General features: G+C 38.0%; 1 protein-coding gene, 1 long non-coding RNA gene and 2 pseudogenes across 3 annotated transcripts; 3 read left to right on the forward strand and 1 right to left on the reverse strand.

Moving 5' to 3' along the window:
* On the forward strand, positions 1-2,656 carry LOC120195940 (scarecrow-like protein 13). Its single transcript, XM_039197865.1, has 2 exons — positions 1-98; positions 643-2,656. The coding sequence occupies exon 2, from the start codon at positions 884-886 to the stop codon at positions 2,528-2,530; it is 1,647 nt and encodes a 548-aa protein (XP_039053796.1). The 5' UTR covers positions 1-98; positions 643-883; the 3' UTR covers positions 2,531-2,656.
* A 714-nt stretch (positions 2,657-3,370) lies between these two features.
* Positions 3,371-4,636, forward strand: LOC120195821. Of its 2 annotated transcripts, XR_005523115.1 has the most exons (4): positions 3,371-3,478; positions 3,716-4,072; positions 4,170-4,321; positions 4,447-4,597. It is a non-coding gene; the product is annotated as an uncharacterized LOC120195821 (long non-coding RNA). The 2 variants fall into 2 exon arrangements; XR_005523114.1 differs by lacking the exon at positions 3,371-3,478 and having other exon boundaries at positions 3,692-4,072; positions 4,447-4,636.
* A 12,408-nt stretch (positions 4,637-17,044) lies between these two features.
* On the forward strand, positions 17,045-23,248 carry LOC120195934 (annotated as a pseudogene).
* Positions 23,249-24,262: 1,014 nt separating this feature from the next.
* LOC120195820 lies at positions 24,263-26,603 on the reverse strand (annotated as a pseudogene).

Here is a 26,603-nt window from a genome sequence, read left to right on the forward strand (position 1 = left end):
CCAGAAACGAAAACAATCATCTTTACCTGAGAGGCATAAAATAGGATTTGACGATTATGACACAAACAGGACCCAAAAGCTGCTGATTGTTGACTAAGGTACGCTAACACCTTCTCTGATGATTGTTCCTTGAGTTCAATACGAGGCTTATGTTTGGTTGTATGTTCATAATTCATAATTTACGAGTATGGGTTAGCTGTGGAATTAATCAAAGTGACCTTCTTCTTCTTCTTCTTCTTCTTCTTTTTTGAGTTGTTTTTGTTTTTATGATGCTAGAACCGACCCTTTCTTTAGCTTAGGAAATGAAATTCTGAGCTTCTGGTTATATATGAAGAATCTTTGTTCTTTGACTTTATGGCGATATTAGATTTGAATTGAAATCATGAATCTTGGAGCTAATTAATTAATTGTGGTATGTATGCATCTTTTGGAGGAGGAACTATGGCTTCCTTTTACCCACTCATCTAATCTTTGACTTCTTGCAACCATCTGTTGTTTCACTCGATTATGTTTTCCGTTGACGTCTTGAGCTTCATCGATTAGCTTCTGATTTGAAAGAAAGTTGCTTAGAGGTTTTATGCTTCATCCATTGGTTATAGTATAATCTAACCTCTTTTATTTTCTTGGATTTCTTTTAACCAGATGGTGATTGCCCTTTGATATTTCTGCCTTGCACAAGTAAAGCTATTGATGGTCGAAATTGATACTTAGGATGGGGATTGCATAACCTGTTCCCTTTTCGGTTAATAAGTGATTTAGCTCAACCAATTGACAGCAGCTGTTAGAAATGTTACTTGTATTTATCGACTAATCCTGTTTTCGCTTTGAAAATCAGTCAAGAACAAAGTTATTTGGAGGGAGTTGATCGGCGGGTTGAGCTAAGATGCAAACGTCGCAGAAAAACAGAGCTCCGGCAACTATCCACAAGTTGTATAACCAACCTGTTACGGAAATCAATAAGTTTTGTTTGCCTCATATCCAGATATTAGAGAACAATGTATGTTCTGATATCGGCAGCCAAGGAACCGATGTCTCTTTCCAAGCCTACAATGACCAGATTTTTACTCTGGAGTCATCCACGACGACTGCTAGTTTTGTTGCCTATGATTCCCCTTCTGCTATAAGCATCTCATCGGGCAGGAGTCCTTTGTCCTCACAAGGGTCTCAATCATGGATGTCTGATCCTCATCATTCCCCTCAAAATAATCATGGATCACCATTCAGTGGATCTTCTTCCGTTGATGATAGCAATGGATTGAAGCACAAGCTGCGAGAGCTGGAAATTTCCTTGTTGGGGCCTGAATCTGATATTATAGAGAGCTGCAATTGTTGCTTCAGTAGTGGAACCCACCAAGCTGGTCCAATGGTAGGCATGAACAATGATCAACTGATGAACATGACTCCTAGATTAAACTTGAAGGAGGTGCTTGTTGCCTCTGGTCGAGCACTCTATGACAACGATATGTCGACGGTGGCAGGTTTAATGCATGTATTGGAGAAAATGGTTTCGATATCTGGCGAACCAATCCAACGATTGGGTGCTTATGTGCTGGAAGGGCTTAGGGCAAGGTTGGAATCCTCGGGGAGTAATATCTACAAAGCCCTGAAATGCGAACAACCAACGAGCTCGGAACTAATGTCTTATATGGGTATTCTCTTCAGGATTTGCCCATACTGGAAGTTTGCATACACATCAGCTAATGCTGTCATCAAGGATGTCATGCAATATGAGCCAAGAATTCACATCATTGACTTCCAAATAGCACAGGGCACCCAGTGGATGTTCCTTATCGCAGATCTTGCGAAATGCCCTGGTGGGCCCCCCTCTATCCGCATTACCGGCATCGATGATTCTCAGTCAAATCATGCTCGAGGTGGGGGACTTAATATCGTGGGGCAGAAGCTATCAGAATTCGCCAAGTCATGCAATGTGCCATTTGAGTTTTATGATACAAATGTGACTACTAATGAGATTCAACCAGAGCACTTTAACGTTCGTCTTGGGGAAGCTCTAGCTGTGAATTTTCCGTATGTATTGCATCACATGCCGGACGAGAGCGTAACCATATGGAATCACAGAGACCGATTGTTGAGATTGGTGAAGAGTTTGTCACCCAAGGTTGTTACCCTTGTCGAGCAAGAGTCTAATACCAACACATCCCCGTTCTTTTCAAGGTACGTTGAGACGCTGGATTATTACACAGCTATGTTCGAATCCATAGACGCAGCCTGTCCAAGAGACGACAAGCAAAGGATCAATGCAGAGCAGCATTGTGTGGCTCGCGACATCGTGAATATGATTGCTTGCGAGGGACCAGAAAGGGTGGAAAGACACGAACTTCTCGGAAAGTGGAGGTCGAGATTTACGATGGCAGGCTTTTCTCCATATCCATTGGGTTCCTCAGTTACTACAGCTGTAAGAGAGATGTTGAAGGAATATGACCATAACTATAGACTTGCAGAGAGAGATGGGGCTCTCTATCTTGGGTGGGGAAACAGAGCTATGGCAACCTCTTCCGCATGGAGGTGAAAAATCTCGATACCGGCAGTGATTCCTCCATGGATTCTGTAAATTTTTCCCACATTCTCAATTTTATAGCATCAACCTTTTAGTGTGTGTAAATTTATAGAAACATGAGCTTAGCTTTGTGTTGTTTCTTTGATGGCACTAGACAAAGAGACTGAAATAGCTCAAATCTGAGTGCATCTTATGAATGGTCACTTATGGACTGATAGAGTTAGGGTTCAAAGTGCTATTTATGGATCATTGATAAGACTCGAATCTTGAGCTTATCGTTGGTTAAATCACATGATCGATTTATTCAAAATTAACACGACGCGTCTTGAGCTTTCCCCCCCAGCATACTACCATCTTTGCTCGTCAACCAACAGACAATACTATTATTTTTGGGGGTTAACAGCACCAAACATCCTTAACATTATAATGTATATTTTATATCAATTCTTAACTTTTAAGATACTCTCATTAAATTTTTGATATCTCAATATCATATCAATTAGGGTCTTTGTAATGTGAGCTCTAATATAATGTCGAGTGTAAAAGCACTAATAGAAGACCATGATTGGTACGATACTAACACTTTGAGGGGTTAATCACATGATTTAAAGTTTAGGGGCCAATTAGAATCGAAACAATTATCTGAGGATTTTTGACAAATTAACCCTTTTTTATTTCCCTAAAAGGAGTATAGTTTGGTTAAAGATAAATATTTATTTCCCTAAAAATCAAATATCAAAATGAATAACACTTGAATAAATTTAACAGCTCGTGAATTCAATCGTACGAAGAACTGGAGCAGTTTGCCCAAAAATATAATAACAGAGAGAAAAATAAAAGCACCGATTCGATCTTGTTAGCTGTTCTATCCATTTTGCATTCTTACATTTGCCTCATTGTATTTGATCTTTGGTTTATTTTCCATCTTCTCTTCTTCCTATATTAAACTCCAGCGTTCAGGTTAGGGTTTTCATTTTCATTTTCCATTACTCTCGCTCTCTCTTTTTAATTTTTAATGATCTGAATTGAATATATTTCATTCTTAAGATCAGAAATGTTTGCAGCTTAATCATTAGATTTAGTAATTTCCTTGTAATTTTTATATTTATATCTATTACTCCCATTAGAATTACAAAGGTTTCTTTTATTCTTAGTGTTTGTTTTAGCATGAACATATCTACTCGGTTTTTGAATTAGGACTGCGATTGTGTTGAATTCTGCTGGGAAATGATGATGGGAGAACTAGCAAACAGATCAGAGCTGCGGAAGGAATTAGAGAGAGAACGCCGTCGTATAAGGGACAGGCAAAGAAGACAATCTATGAGCCTTGAAGAAAAGAAACGCATCTAGCTAGACGCCGAAGAAATTATGAATTGAGGAGGCAAAGGGCTGAAACTGCTCGATCAAACCCTTCTCCATTGCCAATTCAATTGCCTTTAAGTAATGCCTTAACTTGTGTTTCTAATGCCAGTCCTCAGTTTAATGTTGCTGATGCTTTTGTAAGATCCAATGATGAACAGCAAAGACCAGTGCTTGATAACAAAAGCTCCCACCGTCAGGTCCCATTACTTTACCATTAATGTTTAGCTTGGAAGGGAAAACGCTTTCTTATCTTGTTCTTATTAGCTCCTCGTCATGTTTACTCATACAGGTTTGGAAATCCCTGCTCATAAGTTAGCTATTTTTACCTGCAAAGGTACGATTGAATCGCATACATAAAGCATCTGGCTCGAGTGATAAACAATCCTGTTGGTAGTGTGGTTGCAGTTGGTGGGATGATGAAGGAAAATGGAACTTCCAATTGTGAGTTTAATAACTCATATGGATATATGTCGATGATTCAGTTAGTATATCTTTGATACCATTTATTAATGAACTGCTCAATCTTGGATTATGTGTTTGTATATAAAATAATAATTTCTGTTCAGGTTTAACATCCAAAGGATTGTGATTGAATCGTATTAATCATCTTGCTCGAACAATAAGTCCTGCTGGGCAATAGAGTCTTAGTCAAAGCCATCAAAGCATAACAAAAGCTAAGAATACACATTTACTTATATATAATGCACCATGACACACTATTCATTTTTCTTTGCTAAAAGTATTTGCATTCCAAAAATTCAGCCTGATATGCAACCTCTATATTAGCTGAAAATATTCATCTCTAAAGAGAAACTCATTTCATGATAATTTGTATAACTTTAAACAGTCCAATAAACTTATAGTTGAGGATGCTTTTTGTATCAAATTATCATTTTGGTGGCATTCAGATAAACTAATAGTTGCTTTTACGAGGTAATTTAGTTGGTTCAACCCGAGTACTCTTTTGGAATGGATTATGACATGTTTTTGTTTTTATCATGTTTAGGTTGAACATCTCAAGAAATACAAATCGGTCATATAAAAATTTATTCCGGCACTTCCCAAATTCTTTCAATCGAAGATTTGTAAGTTTTTTGCTTCTTTCAGTCTCTCTTTATATAATTGAGATTCTTTTGCTCTTGCATTGTATGTTCAACTTGTTACCTCAAAACTCTATGTCTGAAATGAAAGAAATTTATGTATGAAACTATAGTTCTTAACATTCTTGGTTCAAAGGTCGTGCCCATCGTTAAAACTATAAAGAATTCGACAATTCATGCTTTAAACTAAACTCTTTTCTTTTGTCAATTTCTGCATGCTGTAAAAGACTGCATGTAACAACCCGATTTTTAAAATAATATTTAATTAAAATTTGAGGGTTTAATTGTGAAAATTTGGGACTGAATTGAAAGATTTTAAAACTTGGAGCTTGTTTTAAAGTTAAAGAAAATTCAGGGACCAAGCCCTGAATTTAACCATGGAGTGTCGGCAGACAATTGATATATGCGTGATTTCTATTTTGAAAAACAGAAATCAATTTCACAAATCCTTCCTCACGCACACAACTTCCAAACTCGATTCCGACGCCGTCCGAATTCCGATCGTTGTTTTGAAACCACCGTTGTGTTCATCATCGAGCGAGGAGAAAAACCTTCAAATTAATTGAAGCGAAACGCGGCCAAACGTCGGGAATTTCCAGTCAAAGTAGCGACGGTTTTGTTAGCTCTATCGCCGAGAAAATCTTAAATTCACCGCTAATCGTTGCTCTGTTTACGATACCTCCCGCACCATCGTGTTCCTTGTGCCGTTCCGAGTTCACCGGTGTCAATCTTGTCCGCCGTAGACGGCGGCACGTGAGGAGGTGGTGCAGTCAAAGATTCGGCCGATTTGAAATCGAGCTCTCCGCCGTTCAAAAATTTGAACCGATCGTTGTAAGTATCTTGAAATCGCTCAAAATAATTTTTAGAAATTTTTCCGGGATTTTTAGGGCCCCGGAGGACGCCTCACGCGCCACACGCGCCGCCGCAGGGCGAGTGGCTGCTGGAAACCGGTTTGACCGGTTTTCAACCGGTTCTGACCGGTTTGACCGGTTTCAACCGGTTCGAACCGGTTTGACCGGTCTGAATCGGTTTGACCGGTCTGACCCGACCCGACCGTTGACCCGACCCGACCCAACCGTTGACCCGACCCGACCCGACCGTTGACCGTTGACCGTTGACCGTTGACCGTTGACTTTCTTTGACCAAAACTTAAAATGGCTTTGACCGAGCATTAAACGACCGTAAATCTTTTCCGAGTATACCTATCCTGATAGTTTTCGTCGTGCCAAATCCATTTCCGCAGTCCGTTTCGCCAAATTCAAACCCGAAGGTCTCCAAATCGACGGTCAAAGTGGTTGACTTTGACTTTGACCAAGAATCTGAATTTTTAAAAAGTCATACTTTATGTTTTTCGACATCCTGATTTTGATTCCGCAATCCGTTTGGCCAAATTCAGACTCGAAATACCCCAAAATGATAGTCAAACCCGAAAAATGCTTATATACTTAAGAATTCTAGCTTTGAACAATTAAGTAAGATTTGGGGTTGATTAATTATTATTGTTTGAAGGTACAAGAGACTCTCCGGATCGTTCGATAGCTCGACCCAGCTCTTCTAGATCAGTTAAACCACGTATACCAGTATTCACTCGTAAGACTCGTAAATTTTATGATTTTAGAGATTTATTTATGTTACCCATTAGTAATATAGTGATATTATAAATTAGGTTCGAAAACTGTAGCAGAGTGTGGTGAAACCAGCAATCAGTAGATCCACGATTTGAACCTATTATCGAGGTGTGTTCCCTATTTATTATTGAACTGTTTTAATTGTTTTAATATGTGGTACACTGAATTCTTTGGTTACCGTATTGTTGATGCACCGATTTAATGTGATGATTTATGGATTATGACTGTTATCTGATATTTGTTTTGAAATGGTATAGAATTACCATGTTTATGGTTTTATGGAATTTATAACACGGTGCAATTGAATTTTTGGAATATGAATTTATAAAGTACAGCTCTGATCAAGCTGAAAAATTTTACGGACCTAATGTGACTCTTAGGTAGGCTCTGCCCTGAGATCATTCTCGGGTAGGCCCTACGGCCCTAAGATGTGTTCTTAGGTAGGCCCCACGGCCCCGAAATCTATCTTGGGTAGGCTTTCAGGCCCTAAGATGTTCCCTTAGGGTAACGTTTTTTAAAGAGATTTACTGCAGTATAATTTTATGAGACTTATTGGACTATGATTTGTTTAGTGTACCTATAGTGATTTTATGGTAATATTGGGACACACTGAGCCTAGCTCACTTTTCGAAAATGTTTTTCCCCTTTCAGATACTGTTGGTTAGATACCCTGGATTGAGCACTTTGAGGATCAACATATCTCTTGAAGTATATCTGATTGTAACGTTTTTACCTTGCAAGTTGACTTTATTTTGTTGACATGGACCTTATTTTAAAGTATGGGATTTTAATATGATGACATTTTTACTATTACTATTCGGTTTATCGTGATTTGATTTTTAAGATATGTTTTAAATTAATTTATTACTTATTGGTATTATATTTACAAGTTAGGTTTTGATAGTATGATTTATTATAATTTCATGTCATTTATAATGTGATTTTACATTGTTTGAATAACGGTTTCGGAAAAATGTCTTAAAGAATCATAATGTGATCCACTAGACTTAGTCGAAACGCATAGGCCGGGTCTAGGGGGTTACATTTATTGGTATCAGAGCTTTTGGTTTTTAACCCTCGGACTGTGTATGAGTCCACATGGAAGATACGATTTTGAAATATTTTACAAAACAAGATACAAAGGTCATATCACAAAGTTATTAAAATTTTTAACTGTGTTCGAGACTCCAAGTGCTTATCTAACCCTAAGTTTTATCTTCTGTAAACTTGAGATCCATCAAAATGAGTGCTAGACGTGGTCGTCGAACTAGCCGTGGACGAGGTCGAGTGGCTAGATTTGCAGATCCGATCGATGAGATACGAGTAGATCCCCCACCTCCGATAGGTGATCCTGCTCCTACGACCCCAACGAATCTGCCTCCTACCGATGGTATTGGCATGACTACACCGATCATAGGAGCCACAGATATTGAGTCAGAATCTACCGGAGTTGCTTTGGATGAGACTTTTGGTAGACAATTTCTGCAGTTGATACAGGGAGCAGTCAGAGCTGCTGGTGTTGTATCTGAGGTTCCTATTTCGCAGACTCTAATTGCTAATGGGTCAGGACTTTTGGAGGACAGCTTGGAGGAATTCCTACTGAAGCAGAAGATTGGCTACAGGATACAGAAAGACGCATGGATCAGTTGGGTTTGGACTCAGCAAAGAGATATTTGGGGGCAGTAGCGATGTTAGATGGAAATGCCCACACATGGTGGGAGTCAGTAACCAGTAGTGTTTCTACTGATCGTTTGACATGGGATTTCTTCAAGGAGCGCTTTCGGAGCCGATTCTTGGGTGAGCGCTACTTAGTCCAGAGACGACAGCAGTTTCAGGACTTGGTTCAGGGTGACATGACTGTTTCAGAGTATGAGATAGAGTTCTTGAAATTGTTAAAGTATGGAATCAGTTTGGTGCCTACCGAAAGAGATCGATGTCGTAAATTTGCCTTTGGACTCAGTTACGAGCTACGTAGGCAGGTGGTAGCCCTTCAAGATGAGATTTTTGATGTGCTGGTAAGCAGAGCCAAGGATGCTGAGGAGATGGAGGCGTTAGCTTCTGGTAGAAAGCGTGTTGATCAGGAGCGATCTAGGAAATCTTTTGGCCCTACTGAATCATCCGCACATTCCGGTAAGAGGACTCGTACTTCAGCCCCTCAGAGGAGCAATACACGCTTCAGGTCTACTGTATCATCACCTTCAGCTGTTAGTAGAGGTGGTTCTTCGGTTCCGATTCTAGTGCCTTAGTGTGACTTTTGTGGGAAACGGCACACGGGAGAGTGTTATAGGAAGACCGGAGCATGTTTTCATTGTGGATCTAGTGGACATTTTCGGAGGGATTGTCCTCAGCTAGCTTCGTCTGAGCGGATCGCTACCCAGACTCCTGTGCGTTCTCAGACTACAGTACATACTCCAATTAGAGATCGTAGCCAAGTAAAGGCTCGTGGTTCAGCGTCCAGGACAGACAGTAGAGCTCGACCTCAGCAAAATAGAGGGCCAACAGTTTCTGAGGCTAGACAGCCAGCCTTGGTTTATGCCACTAGACGTCGGGATGACAGAGATGAGCCTGAGGTTATTGCAGGTACATTTACTATTTATTCTATCCCATACTTTGCATTACTGGACAATGGCTCCACTCACTCCTATGTATCGAGCTCAGTATCTCGAAACCTTCAGATTCCGATAGAGAACACTAAAAATACTGTTACAGTTACAAGTCCAGTAGGACAAGCAGTATTAGTGAATAAGGTATTTCGGCGTTGTCCTTTGGAGGTGCAGAGAGAAATTTTTCTCGCTGATCTTATGGAGCTTCCTCTAGAGGAGTTTGATCTAATTCTTGGGATGGATTGGTTGAATAAACACAAGGTAAATCTGGATTGCGAGTACAAGCGAGCTACCCTGAAGACTTCAGATGGTCGGACTGTTGTGTTAATTGGTGAACGGCGTGGCTATCTCTCCAATATAGTTTCAGCGATGAAAATTGATCGTATGATCCGAAAGGGATATGAGACGTTCATTGCCTGTATTTTGAACACTAAAGGTGCATTGTCCACAATCGAGGAGATTCGTACAGTTAGCGAGTTTCCTGATGTTTTTCCTGAGGAGTTGCATGGGTTACCTCCTGATAGAGAGGTAGAGTTCCAGATTGAGACTTATCCGGGATCTTCACCTATTTCTATGGCACCTTATCGCATGGCTCCAAAGGAACTTAAGGAGTTGAAGGTCCAATTGCAAGAATTATTCGATCGAGGATTTATCCGACATAGTACTTCACTATGGGGAGCTCCAGTTCTATTCGTGAAAAAGAATGATGGGTCGCTAAGATTATGTATTGACTATCGGAAATTGAACAAGATGACGGTCAAGAATAAATACCCATTACCCAGGATTGATGACTTATTTGATCAATTGCGAGGAGCTACTGTATTCTCTAAGATTGATCTTCGTTCGGGGTATTATCAATTGAAAGTTAAAGGATCTGATGTTGCAAAAACGGCCATTCGCACTAGATATGGTCATTATGAATTTTTAGTGATGCCTTTTGGTTTGACGAACGCTCCTGCAGCTTTTATGGATTTGATGAATCGGGTGTTCCGACCATATTTGGATCAATTTGTGGTGGTCTTCATTGACGATATTCTGATATATTCTCGTACTGAGGCAGAGCATGACGAGCATTTGAAGATCGTTCTGCGGACTTTGAGAGAGCATCGTCTATATGCCAAACTAAGCAAGTGTGAGTTTTGGCTTCAAGAAGTGTCATTTCTGGGGCATATTATTTCTGCGCGAGGTGTTCAGGTTGATCCCAGCAAGATAGAGGCTATTATGAATTGGAAACGACCTAAGAACGTATCTGAAATCCGCAGTTTCTTGGGCTTGGCTGGTTATTATCGACGTTTTGTTGAGGGCTTCTCGATCATTGCTTCTCCTTTGACAAAGTTGTTAAGGAAGAATGTGTTGTTTGACTGGGGCGAGGCACAACAGGAGAGCTTTGAGAAATTAAAGGCGGTTTTGACTCAAGCACCGGTGTTGATTCAACCGGAGTCCGGGAAGGATTTTACAGTGTATAGTGATGCTTCACATTCAGGACTTGGTTGTGTTTTAATGCAGGAAAGTAAGGTGGTGGCTTATGCATCCCGTCAGCTGCGGCCGCATGAGAGTAATTATCCTACTCACGATTTAGAGTTGGCAGCAGTAATTTTTGCCTTGAAGATTTGGAGACACTATCTTTATGGAGAGAAGTGTTACATTTTCACAGATCATAAGAGCTTAAAGTATCTTCTGACCCAGAAGGAACTTAATTTGAGACAGCGTCGCTGGTTAGAGCTTCTAAAAGATTATTATTGCGTGATTGATTACCACCCTGGTAAAGCTAACATTGTAGCAGATGCTTTGAGTCGAAAGACGGTATCGGAGTTGAGGTCTTTAATGGCCAAGATGAATTTATATGACGATGGCATTTTGTTAGCAGAATTGCAAGTTAAGCCGACCTTTGTTGATGAGATCAAAGCTAAGCAGCCCCTTGATAGCTCCTTGCTTTCCATCTTTGAACAAGTAGAGCAGGGGACAAACACAGATTACACAATTGATCAGGATGAAGTTTTATGCTTTAAAGGTAGATATTGTGTGCCTGATGACGCTGAATTGAGGCAGACTATCCTTACTGAGGCTCATAGTAGTCCATATGCTATGCACCCCGGAGGAGATAAGATGTACCGGAATTTGAGAGAGAGGTATTATTGGACTGGTATGAAGAAAGACATATCTGACTTTGTGGCTAGGTGTTTGACTTGTCAGCAAGTTAAGGCAGAACATCAACATCCATCAGGTTTGTTACAGCCTATCAAGATTCCTGAATGGAAATGGGAGCGTATTACTATGGATTTTGTTACTGGCTTGCCTATGACTCCTTTGAAAAAAGATTCAGTTTGGGTGATTGTTGACAGACTTACAAAGTCAGCTCACTTCATTCCTGTGCGAGTAAATTATACTTTGGATAAGCTGGCAAGATTGTATATTTCAGAGATTGTCAGATTGCATGGTGTTCCATTGTCTATTATTTCTGATCGAGATCCGAGATTTACTTCGAGATTTTGGAAGGCGTTACATACGGCTTTGGGAACAAGATTGGATTATAGTACATCCTTTCATCCACAAACTGATGGTCAATCTGAGAGAGTAATTCAGATTCTGGAGGATATGTTGCGGGGTTGCGTAATCGATTTTCATGGTAGTTGGGAGAACTTTTTGCCGTTGGCTGAATTTGCTTACAATAACAGTTATCAGACCAGTATTCGTATGGCACCCTATGAAGCACTCTATGGGCGTAAATGTCGCACTCCGATCTGTTGGACTGAGTTGCGTGATAGGAAAACGTTTGGACCTGAGTTAGTGCGAGAGACGGAGGACACAGTCAGATTAATCCGTGACCGTCTGAAAGAGGCATTTGATAGGCAGAAATCTTATGCAGATCAAAGAAGGAAGGATATACAGTTTGAAGTGGGAGATCGGGTCTTTTTGAAAGTTTCACCCTGGAAGAAAGTATTAAGATTCGGGCGTAAGGGTAAATTGAGTCCAAGATTTATTGGACCATTTTGTATCTTGAAGAGGGTAGGAACTGTTGCATATCAGCTTGAGTTGCCTTCTGAGCTAAGTCGTATTCATGATGTCTTTCATGTATCAATGTTGAGGAGATACCGTCCAGATCCAGGTCACATTATTCAGGTTGAAGAAGTAGAGCTGAGACCTGATTTGTCATATGAAGAGGAGCCCATTCAGATCTTGGAGAGAGATGAACGAGTTCTTCGGAATAGACGAATTCCAATGGTCAAAGTTCAGTGGAGGAATCGAGGCCCCTCAGAAGCTACTTGGGAGACATTGGAGTCAATGGAGGCTCAGTTTCCTCAACTATTCTCATAAGGTAAATTTCGAGGACGAAATTTCTTGTAGAGGGGGAGAATTGTAACAACCCGATTTTCAAAATAATATTTAATTAAAATTTGAGGGTTTAATTGTGAAAATTTGAGACTGAATTGAAAGATTTTAAAACTTGGAGCTTGTTTTAAAGTTAAAGAAAATTCAGGGACCAAGCCCTGAATTTAACCTTGGAGTGTCGGCAGACAATTGATATATGCGTGATTTCTATTTTGAAAAACAGAAATCAATTTCACAAATCCTTCCTCACGCACACAACTTCCAAACTCGATTCCGACGCCGTCCGAATTCCGATCGTTGTTTTGAAACCACCGTTGTGTTCATCATCGAGCGAGGAGAAAAACCTTCAAATTAATTGAAGCGAAACGCGGCCAAACGTCGGGAATTTCCAGTCAAAGTAGCGACGGTTTTGTTAGCTCTATCGCCGAGAAAATCTTAAATTCACCGCTGATCGTTGCTCTGTTTACGACACCTCCCGCACCATCGTGTTCCTTGTGCCGTTCCGAGTTCACCGGTGTCAATCTTGTCCGCCGTAGACGGCGGCGCGTGAGGAGGTGGTGCAGTCAAAGATTCGGCCGATTTGAAATCGAGCTCTCCGCCGTTCAAAAATTTGAACCGATCGTTGTAAGTATCTTGAAATCGCTCAAAATAATTTTTAGAAATTTTTCCGGGATTTTTAGGGCCCCGGAGGACGCCTCACGCGCCACACGCGCCGCCGCAGGGCGAGTGGCTGCTGGAAACCGGTTTGACCGGTTTTCAACCGGTTCTGACCGGTTTGACCGGTTTCAACCGGTTCGAACCGGTTTGACCGGTCTGAATCGGTTTGACCGGTCTGACCCGACCCGACCGTTGACCCGACCCGACCGTTGACCCGACCCGACCCGACCGTTGACCGTTGACCGTTGACTTTCTTTGACCAAAACTTAAAATGGCTTTGACCGAGCATTAAACGACCGTAAATCTTTTCCGAGTATACCTATCCTGATAGTTTTCGTCGTGCCAAATCCATTTCCGCAGTCCGTTTCGCCAAATTCAAACCCGAAGGTCTCCAAATCGACGGTCAAAGTGGTTGACTTTGACTTTGACCAAGAATCTGAATTTTTAAAAAGTCATACTTTATGTTTTTCGACATCCTGATTTTGATTCCGCAATCCGTTTGGCCAAATTCAGACTCGAAATACCCCAAAATGATAGTCAAACCCGAAAAATGCTTATATACTTAAGAATTCTAGCTTTGAACAATTAAGTAAGATTTGGGGTTGATTAATTATTATTGTTTGAAGGTACAAGAGACTCTCTGGATCGTTCGATAGCTCGACCCAGCTCTTCTAGATCAGTTAAACCACGTATACCAGTATTCACTCGTAAGACTCGTAAATTTTATGATTTTAGAGATTTATTTATGTTACCCATTAGTAATATAGTGATATTATAAATTAGGTTCGAAAACTGTAGCAGAGTGTGGTGAAACCAGCAATCAGTAGATCCACGATTTGAACCTATTATCGAGGTGTGTTCCCTATTTATTATTGAACTGTTTTAATTGTTTTAATATGTGGTACACTGAATTCTTTGGTTACCGTATTGTTGATGCACCGATTTAATGTGATGATTTATGGATTATGACTGTTATCTGATATTTGTTTTGAAATGGTATAGAATTACCATGTTTATGGTTTTATGGAATTTATAACACGGTGTAATTGAATTTTTGGAATATGAATTTATAAAGTACAGCTCTGATCAAGCTGGAAAATTTTACGGACCTAATGTGACTCTTAGGTAGGCTCTGCGGCCCTGAGATCATTCTCGGGTAGGCCCTGCGGCCCTAAGATGTGTTCTTAGGTAGGCCCCACGGCCCCGAAATCTATCTTGGGTAGGCTCTCAGGCCCTAAGATGTTCCCTTAGGGTAACGCTTTTTAAAGAGATTTACTGCAGTATAATTTTATGAGACTTATTGGACTATGATTTGTTTAGTGTACCTATAGTGATTTTATGGTAATATTGGGACACACTGAGCCTAGCTCACTTTTCGAAAATGTTTTTCCCCTTTCAGATACTGTTGGTTAGATACCCTGGATTGAGCACTTGGAGGATCAACATATCTCTTGAAGTATATCTGATTGTAACGTTTTTACCTTGCAAGTTGACTTTATTTTGTTGACATGGACCTTATTTTAAAGTATGGGATTTTAATACGATGACATTTTTACTATTACTATTCGGTTTATCGTGATTTGATTTTTAAGATATGTTTTAAATTAATTTATTACTTATTGGTATTATATTTACAAGTTAGGTTTTGATAGTATGATTTATTATAATTTCATGTCATTTATAATGTGATTTTACATTGTTTGAATAACGGTTTCGGAAAAATGTCTTAAAGAATCATAATGTGATCCACTAGACTTAGTCGAAACGCATAGGCCGGGTCTAGGGGGTTACACTGCAGGGTGGAGAAAAAGGATGGTTGCAACCGTAGGCGAGCATCACCGATATAGACAACTTGCTGTACAGAAGGTCAGGGAAGTTTAGAATAGAATTGCATGATGATGATGAAAAGAACCATATACTAGGAGTTGATTTTGACATACAATTTTAATGGCATTTCATTCATTTGGACCAATCTCAGTGGTATCACCTTTGTTATTTTGTTATGCAATTGCATCAAAACTATCTTACAAGATTTGGTTTATCAAATTTATATTTTTCATTGTAATTATAATACTTGTTCGTTTTTACTTATTGAAACATAACATGGAATTATCCGATAAAATCGAATCCATCTCATCCCTATCACACGAGAGAAGCTTTCGGGTTTTTTTCCTCTCACGGTGTTTTATTGAATTAGTATCATCTCTTAGAGATGAGCGGATAATTAATCTCGTATCGGGAAAAGGAGGATGTTGTAGAAGTAACGCAGCATGTTCTATAGAAGAATTGTTTGCCTGCTCGACACAAGACTAATGATGATGAACTTTCTGTTATCGCCAGCTCTTGTTTGTGGTTTATGCAACTTTCAAAAGAAAAACGCGTCTTGATGAATACAGCTAGACTTGGAGGTCAGGATTTGTTTGACCTCCACAACCTTATCTAAACCTAACCCAACGAAATAATCATAATTTGAAGAAATTTATAAAGGATGCAGAGACTTTAGGGTTATACAACGGAGATCGTGTAAAATTATATTGGTCTTTATCGGGATGCGGATTGAGAAGACATGCTATATGGATCTTGTTGCATATTAAATCCATACAAGATTATACTTCTTCCTTTAGATGTAACTTGAAGATAAGAAACGGTATGTCTGTTTCCTGTAATTGGTTTTCAATGGTCAATGTAATTAATTTTCTGTTAATTGAATTTTCTTTTCATTTTTTTTAGAAAATAACTTGCGGTCTAATATTTCGTAAGTCATCCTACAAACTTTTTATATTAAAGCACACACTCAAAAAATATTAAATTATATATTTAATATTAATATATTAATTTAGTGTCATTTTAATAAAAATATTAATTAGTAAATTATATTTATTGATAATTTAATAATATAATATTATATTTTTATTGCTATAATTGTATTATTATTATATATAATATCATATTTTTATTTTAATAAATACTTATTAAAATTAATATTATACATTAATTTCATAAAAAATAATATTATTGAATATTTAAAATATACTCTTTAAAATATAATATAATATTCTTATTTTAATATTATAGTTTTTAACATTTTAATAAGTAATTGATATAATAAATAATATAGTATTCTTATTTCAATAAATAGTTAATATAATTTTTAATAATTTTTAATAAAATATAATGATCTTAATATTTTTATTAATAAAATTGTAGATATAATATTTTAATAATAATATTGACATAAATAATACTAAATAAATTATTTTAATATTTAAAAATATTATTATTTTATTAATAAATAATATTATTTATTATATTTGATGTTTATAATAAATTACTTTACGGAATTTATTTTTTGGAATCTGTTTTACGTGAAACAAATATACCCTTAATAGATTTTATACTATGTAATTTTCTTTTAAAATTTATTAATTGTTCTTACATATAGATATTAGTGATTAAGGTTAAAATTTGATCAAAAGGTTAAAATTATGTATAATCATAATTACTTTATATTATTATTATTATTATTATTATTATTATAAACATTAATAAATTTCTTTCTTCTATCTATATCTTATTTTGATTTAAGATTTTTCATGTCAAGCCTTAAAATATATTTTGATTGTAAGATAATTTTATTATCATTATCTCCTACATAATATAACATAAAGATATTAACATCACTTCCCTCTCATATATATATATATCATCTGTCAGACAAGTGTATTGCAGTTGAAGCAACAAGGTCGCCCCCCACATCAATAGTGGAAGATACACGTTGAAATTATTCACATCGTCACTTTGTGTATTGATGTCTTTGCTTTTCTCATCATATTCCTATGCACGACCATGTTCCAGACATACCTTCAATTAATGCAAGTTCCCACCTTCCCCTCTTAAACTCCTTTCTCCATTACAACTACCACTCAGTATCAGATTAGTTTCCAGGTCTCTGATTTGTCACTTTGGGTGAGTGGTCTTTCCAACAATAACACCACCTTGAACCGAGTTTCGCAACAAGGTGGTCTGTTGGGGAACACACCACAGATGCATCTTACTTCTTCAGTCCATGCCCCACCTCGAATCTGCTTTCTCTTCGGACTGCAACAACTACTGGAGGAGGCTCAAAGCTTAGAAAGAGAAACGTAAGTGAATGGCTTCAATCTTTAGTCTTTACTTATCTTCATTGTGATCAAGTATTTCAACCAACCTTCGGAATGAAATTTCGGATACATAGGGTCAGTGACGGATCTAGAAACAAGATTTTAGAGTGGGCACATGTATATTAATAATATAAAATTTTTATATTTATAAAGGTACGATAAAATTTCACCACTGCATGGGGTGTTAAACACAGTGAGTGGGGTTGGAGTATCGTAATGCTTATCAGCAAGGTACTTGAAGCTATTCAAATCAGCCGATCCTGCATGGTTTTACCACCACGCATCATGTCAATTCTCTGTTGCGGAAGACGGCTATCAGATAGAGCAAAATCATAACTGATAATTTGAGAAAATAAAAATGAAGATAAAAGAGACACAAAATTTATGTGGAAAACCCCTAAATAATATAGGTAAAAACCACGAGCAACGGTAGAAGAATTTCACTATGAGAAAATATGAATTATAACCTCTCTCAATCTACCAAGGAGAAAACAATAATAATTATCTCTTGATAAAAAGGAGAACAACTCTCAAGAAACTCCCTAAATTCTCTAGTATTGGGAGAAAACTAGAATGATTTGGGATGGTTTTGAAGCTTAAGGACTAATTTGTAAATACCCTAAATTACAATGACTAAAAATGAGATTTTACCATTGTTAAAAAATCAACAAATGCTGCTCCAAAAGTTTTGCCTGCCCATCCACCGAAAGTTTCTTTATTTTTCAACAATTGTTGGCTTGACTTTTATCAATCTCCCACTTGAAGATTTGATTGGAACAATCATATCTTCACACCATTCTTTCTACCTTGTACCTTCATGTTGCTTACGTTTCTGACAAGCCACAAAAGGATCAACACCAAGTAAATTTATCGGCATTGATCGCCTTCGTCATGAAATCTGCTATGTTTTCTTTTGTATGGATCTTATGCATATCTACCGTCCATTCTTCCACCTTTTCACGAATAAAATGGTACTGAACTCGTATGTGATTTTTTCTTGAATGAAATGATGGATTCCTTGCTAGATGCAAGGCACTTTGACTGTCACAAAACAGAAAGACATACTCTTGATTGTGCCCAAGCTCCTCTAATAGCATCTTCAACCAAATTGCTTCTTTACTGGCTTGTGTAGCTGCTACATATTCTGCCTATGTTGTGGATGTAGCCACAATTGACTGTAATTTTGAAACCCAGCTTACAGCTCCACCAACAACTTTGAACACATATCCTGTAGTAGATTTGCTTTTATCCAAATCCCCTGCATAATCAGAATCGACATACCCATTGATAAGTAAGTTTGATCCTCCGTAACATAATGCAACATTTGAGGTCCCTTTGATGTATCTCAGGATCCTCTTTACTATATTCCAATGCTCTTTTCCTGGATTCGCCATGTACCGACTAACCATTCCCACTGTTTGTGCAATGTCTGTCTTGTGCATATCATAGCGGACATTAAACTTCCCACTGCTGATACATACGGTACTCGATACATCTCTATCCTCTCTTATTCATTGCTAGGACTCACACTGGAAGATAATTTGAAGTTAATAGGAAGATGGGTAGAAATTGGCTTACAATCTTGCATGTTGAATCTTGACAAGATTTTCTTCAAGTAATTCTTTTGTGAAAGCCAAATCTTCCTATTACTTCTGTCTCGGAGAATTTGCATCCCTAGAATCTTGTTTGTTGATCCTAAGTCCTTCATTTCAAATTCCCTAGTCAGTTGTGCCTTCAATTCTTCAATATGATCTTTGTTGGGTCATGCAACCAACATGTCATCCACATACAACAGTAATATAACAAAATCGTTATCACCATACCTCTTGAAATAAGCACAAGGGTCTGCATTAAGTCTGTTGTATCCAAGACACATAATGAAGGAATCAAATCTCTTATACCAACACCTCGGCGCCTGCTTTAGACCGTACAGAGATTTGTTCAATATGCAAACCAAGTTCTTCTTTTCTTTTTCTTCAAAACCTTCAGGCTGGAGCATGCAAATCTCTTCTTCAAGATTTCGATGAAGAAAAGTTGTTTTAACATCTAGCTGCTCTAGATGTAAGCTCAATGTAGCACACATTGCCAAAACTACACGAACTGTTGTTAGTCAAACCACATGAGAAAAGATTTAATTGAAATTAATACCTTCATTTTGAGCATATTCTTTTACCACCAGTCATGCATGATACCTCTAAACTTGATCGTCACCATTTTGTTTGATTTTGAAGACACATTTGTTACCAATTGGCTTCCTTCCTTGTGGTAGAGACACAAGGCCCCATGTATTATTTTTATGAAAGGCTTCAATTTCTTCTTGCATCGTCATCATCCACAGTGAAGCATCTGAGCTGTTTATTGCTTCTTGGTATGTTGATGGCTCATCGTCCTTTGTTAAAAGGCACTATGCAATATTTCCTTTTATAACATAATCTGAGTGCCAATTGAGACGTCTTCTCACACGATCTGATTGACGAGTTGTTGGAGCTTCAGAACTCTCTGGTTGTTGTTCATCATGTGTTGGTTCTGCTTTAGAAGAATCTCCTTGTTCATCCTCATTTTCCACATGTATCTGTGTAGTCTCTGACTTTTCAGTGCTATCATCGTCTTATTTTCAGTGTAGCTTATCTTCTACAAAGATAACATCCCTGCTAATGATCACTTTGCGGGCAGTGAGATCCCACAAGCGATACCCCTTTACTCCATCAACATACCCCAAGAATTTACATTTCCTGGATTTTGGATCTAGCTTTGAAATTTATTGGGAGTTGTACATCACGTACACAATACTTCCAAATATATGGAGGTTTGAATAATCAGCTGGTTTACCAGTCCACATCTCCATTGGTGTCTTCAGCTCTATTGCAGTTGATGGAGCTCGATTCACCAAATAACAGGCGGTATTGACTGCTTCTGCCCAAAATGATTTTCTAGGCCTGCATCTCTCAACATTGCTCTTGTTCTTTCTAACAAGGTTCTATTCATCCGCTCTGTCACTCCATTTTGTTGAGGAGTGTTCGCCACTGTGAACTGTCTTTTGATGCCTTCTTTCTTGCAAAAGTCATCAAATTCTTCACTTGTGTATTCTCCTTCATTATCTGTTCTGAAACACTTGATCTTATTTCCAGAATCAAGTTCCACCCGCGCTTTAAAGTTTTTGAAAGTTGAAAACACGTCTGACTTTTTCTTAATAGGGTACACCCAACATATTCTGGAGTAGTCATCAATAAAGGAGACAAAGTATTTTGCTCCGCCTAAGGATGTAACTGGTGTTTGCCATACGTCGAAATGAACCAATTCTAGAACACTTTTGCCTCTAGAATTTGACGTGTTGAATTTCAATCGGTGCTGCTTACTTGTTATGCAATGCTCACACAAAGTAAGTGATACCTTTGTTAAGCCTCGAAGTAGCTTTTGTTCCTTAAGGACTTTCATTCCTTGTTCTGAAATGTGTCCAAGTTTCTTATGCCATAGCATTGCAGAATCTGAACTATATGAGGCAACAGAGGCTTCTGCTTCTAGCAAAGTCTCTCCCTTTAGCACGTATAAGTTTGCTACTATATTTTCGCCTTTCATCACCACAAGCGCTCCACGGAACACCTTCATGATTCATTTCCGTGTTTCAATCTTGCTTGCATTATTATCCAACAATCCGTAGGATAATAAATTCTTATTCAGGTCTTTCACGTGCCGCACATCTCGAACAACTTTAATTGTTCCATCATACATCTTCAATTTGATGGTCCCCATGTCAACGATCTCTAAGGCATGATCATTGCAACTATACACAAATCCTCCTGAGATAGATTCATAATGACGAAACCATTCTCTTCTTGAGGTCATGTGATATGTTGCTCCTGAATCAATGAGCCATATATCTGCATATCTCTTTCTACCTTCCACGGTGGTTGACGCTTCACAGCATAGAGAATCTCCATCATCTGAAGTGTTTGCGGTATTGCCTTGTGGATTGGAGTTTTTATTTAGACTCCAACAATCATTCTTCAAGTGACCCTTCTTTCCACAGTTGTAGCACTTTAAATTTTTCTTACTTCTTGACTTCGATCTACCATGTTTGTGACTGCTGCTTTGGCCACGTTCCGTTGATCTCCCTCTCATCGTTGTCAACGCTTCTGCTTGTTGCAGATTTACTTGTCTGTATTTCTTGTTCTTGTGCCGATTTTCTTCTTGTAGAACAACAGCTGCAACGTCATCGAAGACTAGACTGGTGACATTACTGTTTGTTAAGTTGATGATGAGTTGATCATACGAATCCGGTAGACTTTGAAGTAGAAGTTCAACACATTCTTGTTCTCCTATTATACATCTTAGGGATGTAAGCTGAGAAAATAAAATGTTCAGCGTGTTTAAGTGCTCCGTCACTGAAGAAGATTCTGACATACGAAGAGTGTACAATTTTCTCTTAAGGAAAATTTTATTGTGCAACAATGTGGCCTCATACAATTTGGTGAGATGATCCCATATCTCCTTAGCTATATTCTTCTCCTCAATGCTTAACAATACTTTATCTGCTAATGCTAGATGAAAGTTTGCCATAACATTCCCGTCCATTTTGATCTATTTGTTGTCATCTATGAAATCTACATGCCTTTCACTGATAGCTGCTAGACAACCGTCTTTCCTCAGGATGACCTTCATCTTCAATTTCCACAGTGAGAAATTTCTCCCATTGAATTTTTCAATATCAAATTTCGTTGACATAGCTTCTATTACGGATAGCTCCTACTATTTTACTACCGTGAATAGTTATCTGGAACCTTCAAAGAATGAGTAATACCTTCTTACTTTCTTATGTTGGAGGATCCACCTTTTGGTGGCAACCACAAAGACAATAAGCATATATTACACACTCAGATCTGGCTCAGATACCAATTGTTGCGGAAGACGACTATCGAATAGAGCAAAATCGCAATTGATAATTTGAGAAAATAAAAATGAAGATAAAAAAGACACAAAATTTATGTGGAAAACCCCTAAATAATATAGGGTAAAAACCACGGGCAACTGTAGAAGAATTTCACTATGAGAAAATAGGAATTACAACCTCTCTCAATCTACCACGGAGAAAACAATGATAATTATCTCTTGATAAAAAAGGAGAAAACAACGATAATTATCTCTTGATAAAAAAGAAGAAAACAACTCACAAGAAACTATCTAAATTCTCTAGTATTGAGAGAAAGCTAGAATGATTTGGGATGGTTTTGAAGCTTAAGGACTAATTTATAAATACCCTAAATTATAATGACTAAAAATGAGATTTTACCATTATTGAAAAATCAACAAATGCTGCACTTAAAGTTTTGCCAGCCCATCCACCGAAAGTTTCTTTAATTTTCAACAATTGTTAGCTTGACTTTTATCATTCTCGGCCTACGTCGTCGGTGTCACCAGATGGGGCACTGGTCTCAAACTCGACAACGAGTCTCCTGTGTTCAATTCGACACCCATCGAACTATCGGGATCATTCTTTTCAGCCTAGGAACACTCCAGGTATTCCCATTGTTTCTTCTGGGGCCAAAACCAGACCATAGATACATATTACACTGGAACATATACCACCATTTAGTGGGATATACCTTGATAATCCTCAGTGTGATCAGCATATTCAAGGGATTCGACATCTTGAAACCCTACAAGTAATGGAAGAATGCTTACATCGGTGTCATCATGGCCTTGGCTTCCAGTGTCATCGTGTTGGAACTTAGAAGCGTACACGTGGTTCGCTGTTGTAAAGAGGAAAATGTCAAAAAGTGCAGGGAATTTGTAGCATGGTGGTAATGGTGCTAATGGAAATGGGGTTACTCATGGTTATGGTGCTAGGTCACAGCATGTTTCAACTTTGCTCCATCGTTTGTTTTTCCCTTGAACTTTGTTTATTGATGTTGGACCACCTGGTATGTTTAAACACAAATTTTTTAGAGGGAACGTAGAATTATAGGCCAGAGGTCAAAAGAATAAATATATTTGAAGCAATGATTTTAACCCACCACAAAAACTAGAAAACTCAATTATTTATTTATTTTTTAAATTACATTTTAAAGCATATTTTTTTCATTTGTAAGGAAACAACTTTAAAATTTTATATTTTTTGAAAAGTATATATTAATTACATTTTATTTCAATAATTTAATATAATTTACATATTTAAATTAAAATTGATATATTAATTTTATATATTATAATATTAATAAATTTAAATATAATTTAAATTAATATTTTTAAATTTTATAATATAAGGTATAAAATAATTATTTACCTACTTAAAAGTATTTTTTAACTGCAATCTTAAATACTCAAAATTTTAAGGGTAAATTACATATTAGTATGTAAACTATTAATTTTGGTATGTTTTAATACCTAAACTTTTTTTAAAAAATCAAAACCATACACAGTGTTAGTTTTTGTTTCACTTTAGTATCCTACCGTTAAAAATTTCATGCGTCTAATACATAAATTATCAGTTTTGACCCGTTTAAGTACCTAAACTTTCATTTTTTTAAAAAAACTTAACCTTAAATTTTGAACAAGAATACTAAAATGAAATAAAAACTAAATTTAAATATAGTTCTGAAAAAGTAAAAGTTAGGTATTAAAACGAACAAAAACTAATAATTTAAGTAGTAAATACATAATCTATCCAAATTTTAAACTAAACAAAAGTACTTTTAATCACATTTTTCATCACACTTTTCAAAAGTAATACCAAACTAGATCTTATTATGCTTTACTTTTATTTCGAGCAAGCTCAGGCTTAAATGTTAGTGTTTAAACATCTCCGGTTATGATAATAATAATAATAAAATTTACCAACCAAGAAAAAGAAAAGTAAAATTTAGAGCCAACAATTTGATGCATTTACTGAAGACATTACTGATCATTCTGATAAGATAGAACTTATATTTTCATTACAACTTCCAGTTCAGTTTCGAGGTTAGCATAGGAAAGATGACGGCCTACAACAAAATAAACAAAGTACACCTAGAGTTCTGGGCTAATGGCATAACCACAAAATATTCTTGCCATAATGCTCGTGGTACATTTTTCATTCTGACCATAAACAACCAAGCTACTTCAAAAGCTTTGAATCTAAAGACTTCGAATGCACAAAATACAACAAACGAACAAGTAGAAACGATCAAGGTCTTCACTATCTGTTCTACCCCCTGCAAGAAAGAAGAATGAACCGTTCTATCAAGAGGCACGGTCAAGACATTACAGAAAATCCACATAAAAATGACCGACCAAGTTTAGATGCATTATATGATAAGGAACTTGTTCAAGCAGTTATACCAACCAGTCAACATTAGCAGATCTATATCAGAGATCTCAGGATTGCTCTAGTAAATGATGACGTAGCAGTAAGTCACGTATTCCCATCACGGATATGCTTTCACATCCGAGAAGCTCACGAAGATTGGCATCACACAGTACCACCATTGAGTTTGATGGATCCTGAAACAATAGCAAAAAAAAAAACCCATGGAGATTAATACCGATGATAAAGAACATAGCCAAGCCTAAGTTTAATGGGAAGAGATTGCACAAATTTGTGCGCCAGCTTCTACCTCCAAATGATTAACCTTTATGTATTCCCAACACGGCTTTCTGCCTCCGCTGCTACCATCTCCCTTCCTCCAGCACCCAAAAACTTGGCAAGTGCCTCAGATATAATTACAGGTTTGACACCTTCAGTGGTGGACTCAACATTTACCTTCCCTTTTTTAGTTTGACTTGATTCCTCTGCAAGGATTAGCAAAATTATTAACCTAATGAAGAAATCATCAAACCGGACTCATCATAGAACAAAAATATATGCACGTATCAACAATGTACTTGAAGGGTCAAGTGGGGTAATATGCTTTGCCAGCAGCTTGTTCATCTTGAACATGTCAGTGCAGTCTGTCTCGAACACTATGCGCAAGGCTTCGTCGCAAATTATCTTTCTCTTGTTACTCGGATCTTGCAGGCTGTTCTTCCTTATATATGCCCACAGTTGCTTGACAATCTAAATCAAAAGGAACATGTTAGAGCAGAAACAATCGAGCGTTGCTGACTAAAAGTAATTTATGTTAATCTGGGAAACCAACCTCGGTCCTGGGCAAAGCTGGCTCACCAACTATGGCTTGAAGTGCTGGTGAAACACTACAAACTTTGTTCAGACCCCCTGATCCACCTCTTCTTTTGGGTGCAACTGGAGTGCTGCAGTGACATTTTAAAACACAAAAAGACTTCAGTCATCGGTAGAGTGATTAGTCCCTGCTTCGTGATAAAACATTAAGGGACAACATTCGAATTCGCATCATGATCCTTAAAATGTAAGTAAAGCTGACCAAAATCTGATAAAATACATATATGTTTGTTGCACTCTAATTTATCACCCCAAAGACTGTAGGCAGCAACTCAGCAGATGAACTGGTAAAATTGGTCAACTAAACCCTAAGTCCATGAAGGAGGACAATGACACCGGTCTGGGGGGGGGGGGTGTTAAGAAAACCCGACTTCAGTTGCACAGACGTACAAAAAATGCCTAAACCCCATAAAAACAATGTATTATAAAAACCCTAAAATGAACCTAATTTTCACACGACCCCCCTCTAAAAAAAGCCTAAACCAAGAGTTTACAGCAAAATAGGAAGGACAAAAAAGCGGCAAACCTTTCTTTGGGAACTTCAGCGGTGGCAATGGGAGCGGCGTTCAGAGCGGAAACTTCGGCTTTCGTGACAACCGACTGAAGCTGCAGCTGCTGCAATTGGGGCCGAACCTGCGGCGGTGGTTGAGCGGTAAGAGGAGGTTGAGGGTGGCAGAAGTTGAGGTCGTGGGAAGGAAATTGAGAGTGATGGTGGAGGGCAAAATGGGGAGGAAATTGTTGGTGGGGTTGATGGGAAGGGAATTGAGGGTGATGTTGGAGGTTAAAATGGTCTTTAGGTGGTGGCTGAGGCTGGGTTTGAGAGGGACGGAGCAGGAGGTTGATCTGGTCCCTAATGAATGCCGCTTTATGGGAGAGGTCGACACCTAGCTTGGCTTCCAGCTGCTGAACGACGCCGTTTAAGGTAGTGGCGACGGTGGGGTTGGACTGCCGGAGCAAATTCTCCACCCCTCTGGCTATCTCTTGGTCCGTCACCATGCTTCCTTCCTTCATATAAGAATACTTCTTTTAAGTAAAACTGAACTGAAACATCCGACAAACGGACAAACGGACAAACGGACAAACGTTTTCTTCT

The sequence above is a fragment of the Hibiscus syriacus genome, unplaced genomic scaffold, assembly GCF_006381635.1.
Source record: "Hibiscus syriacus cultivar Baekdansim isolate YM2019G1 unplaced genomic scaffold, ASM638163v2 tig00117021_pilon, whole genome shotgun sequence".
Lineage (NCBI taxonomy): Eukaryota > Viridiplantae > Streptophyta > Magnoliopsida > Malvales > Malvaceae > Hibiscus > Hibiscus syriacus.

What these genes read in the sequence shown, in the direction of transcription:
- LOC120195940 (XM_039197865.1), top strand. Translation starts at nt 884, where the DNA reads ATGCAAACGTCGCAGAAAAACAGAGCTCCGGCAACTATCCACAAGTTG.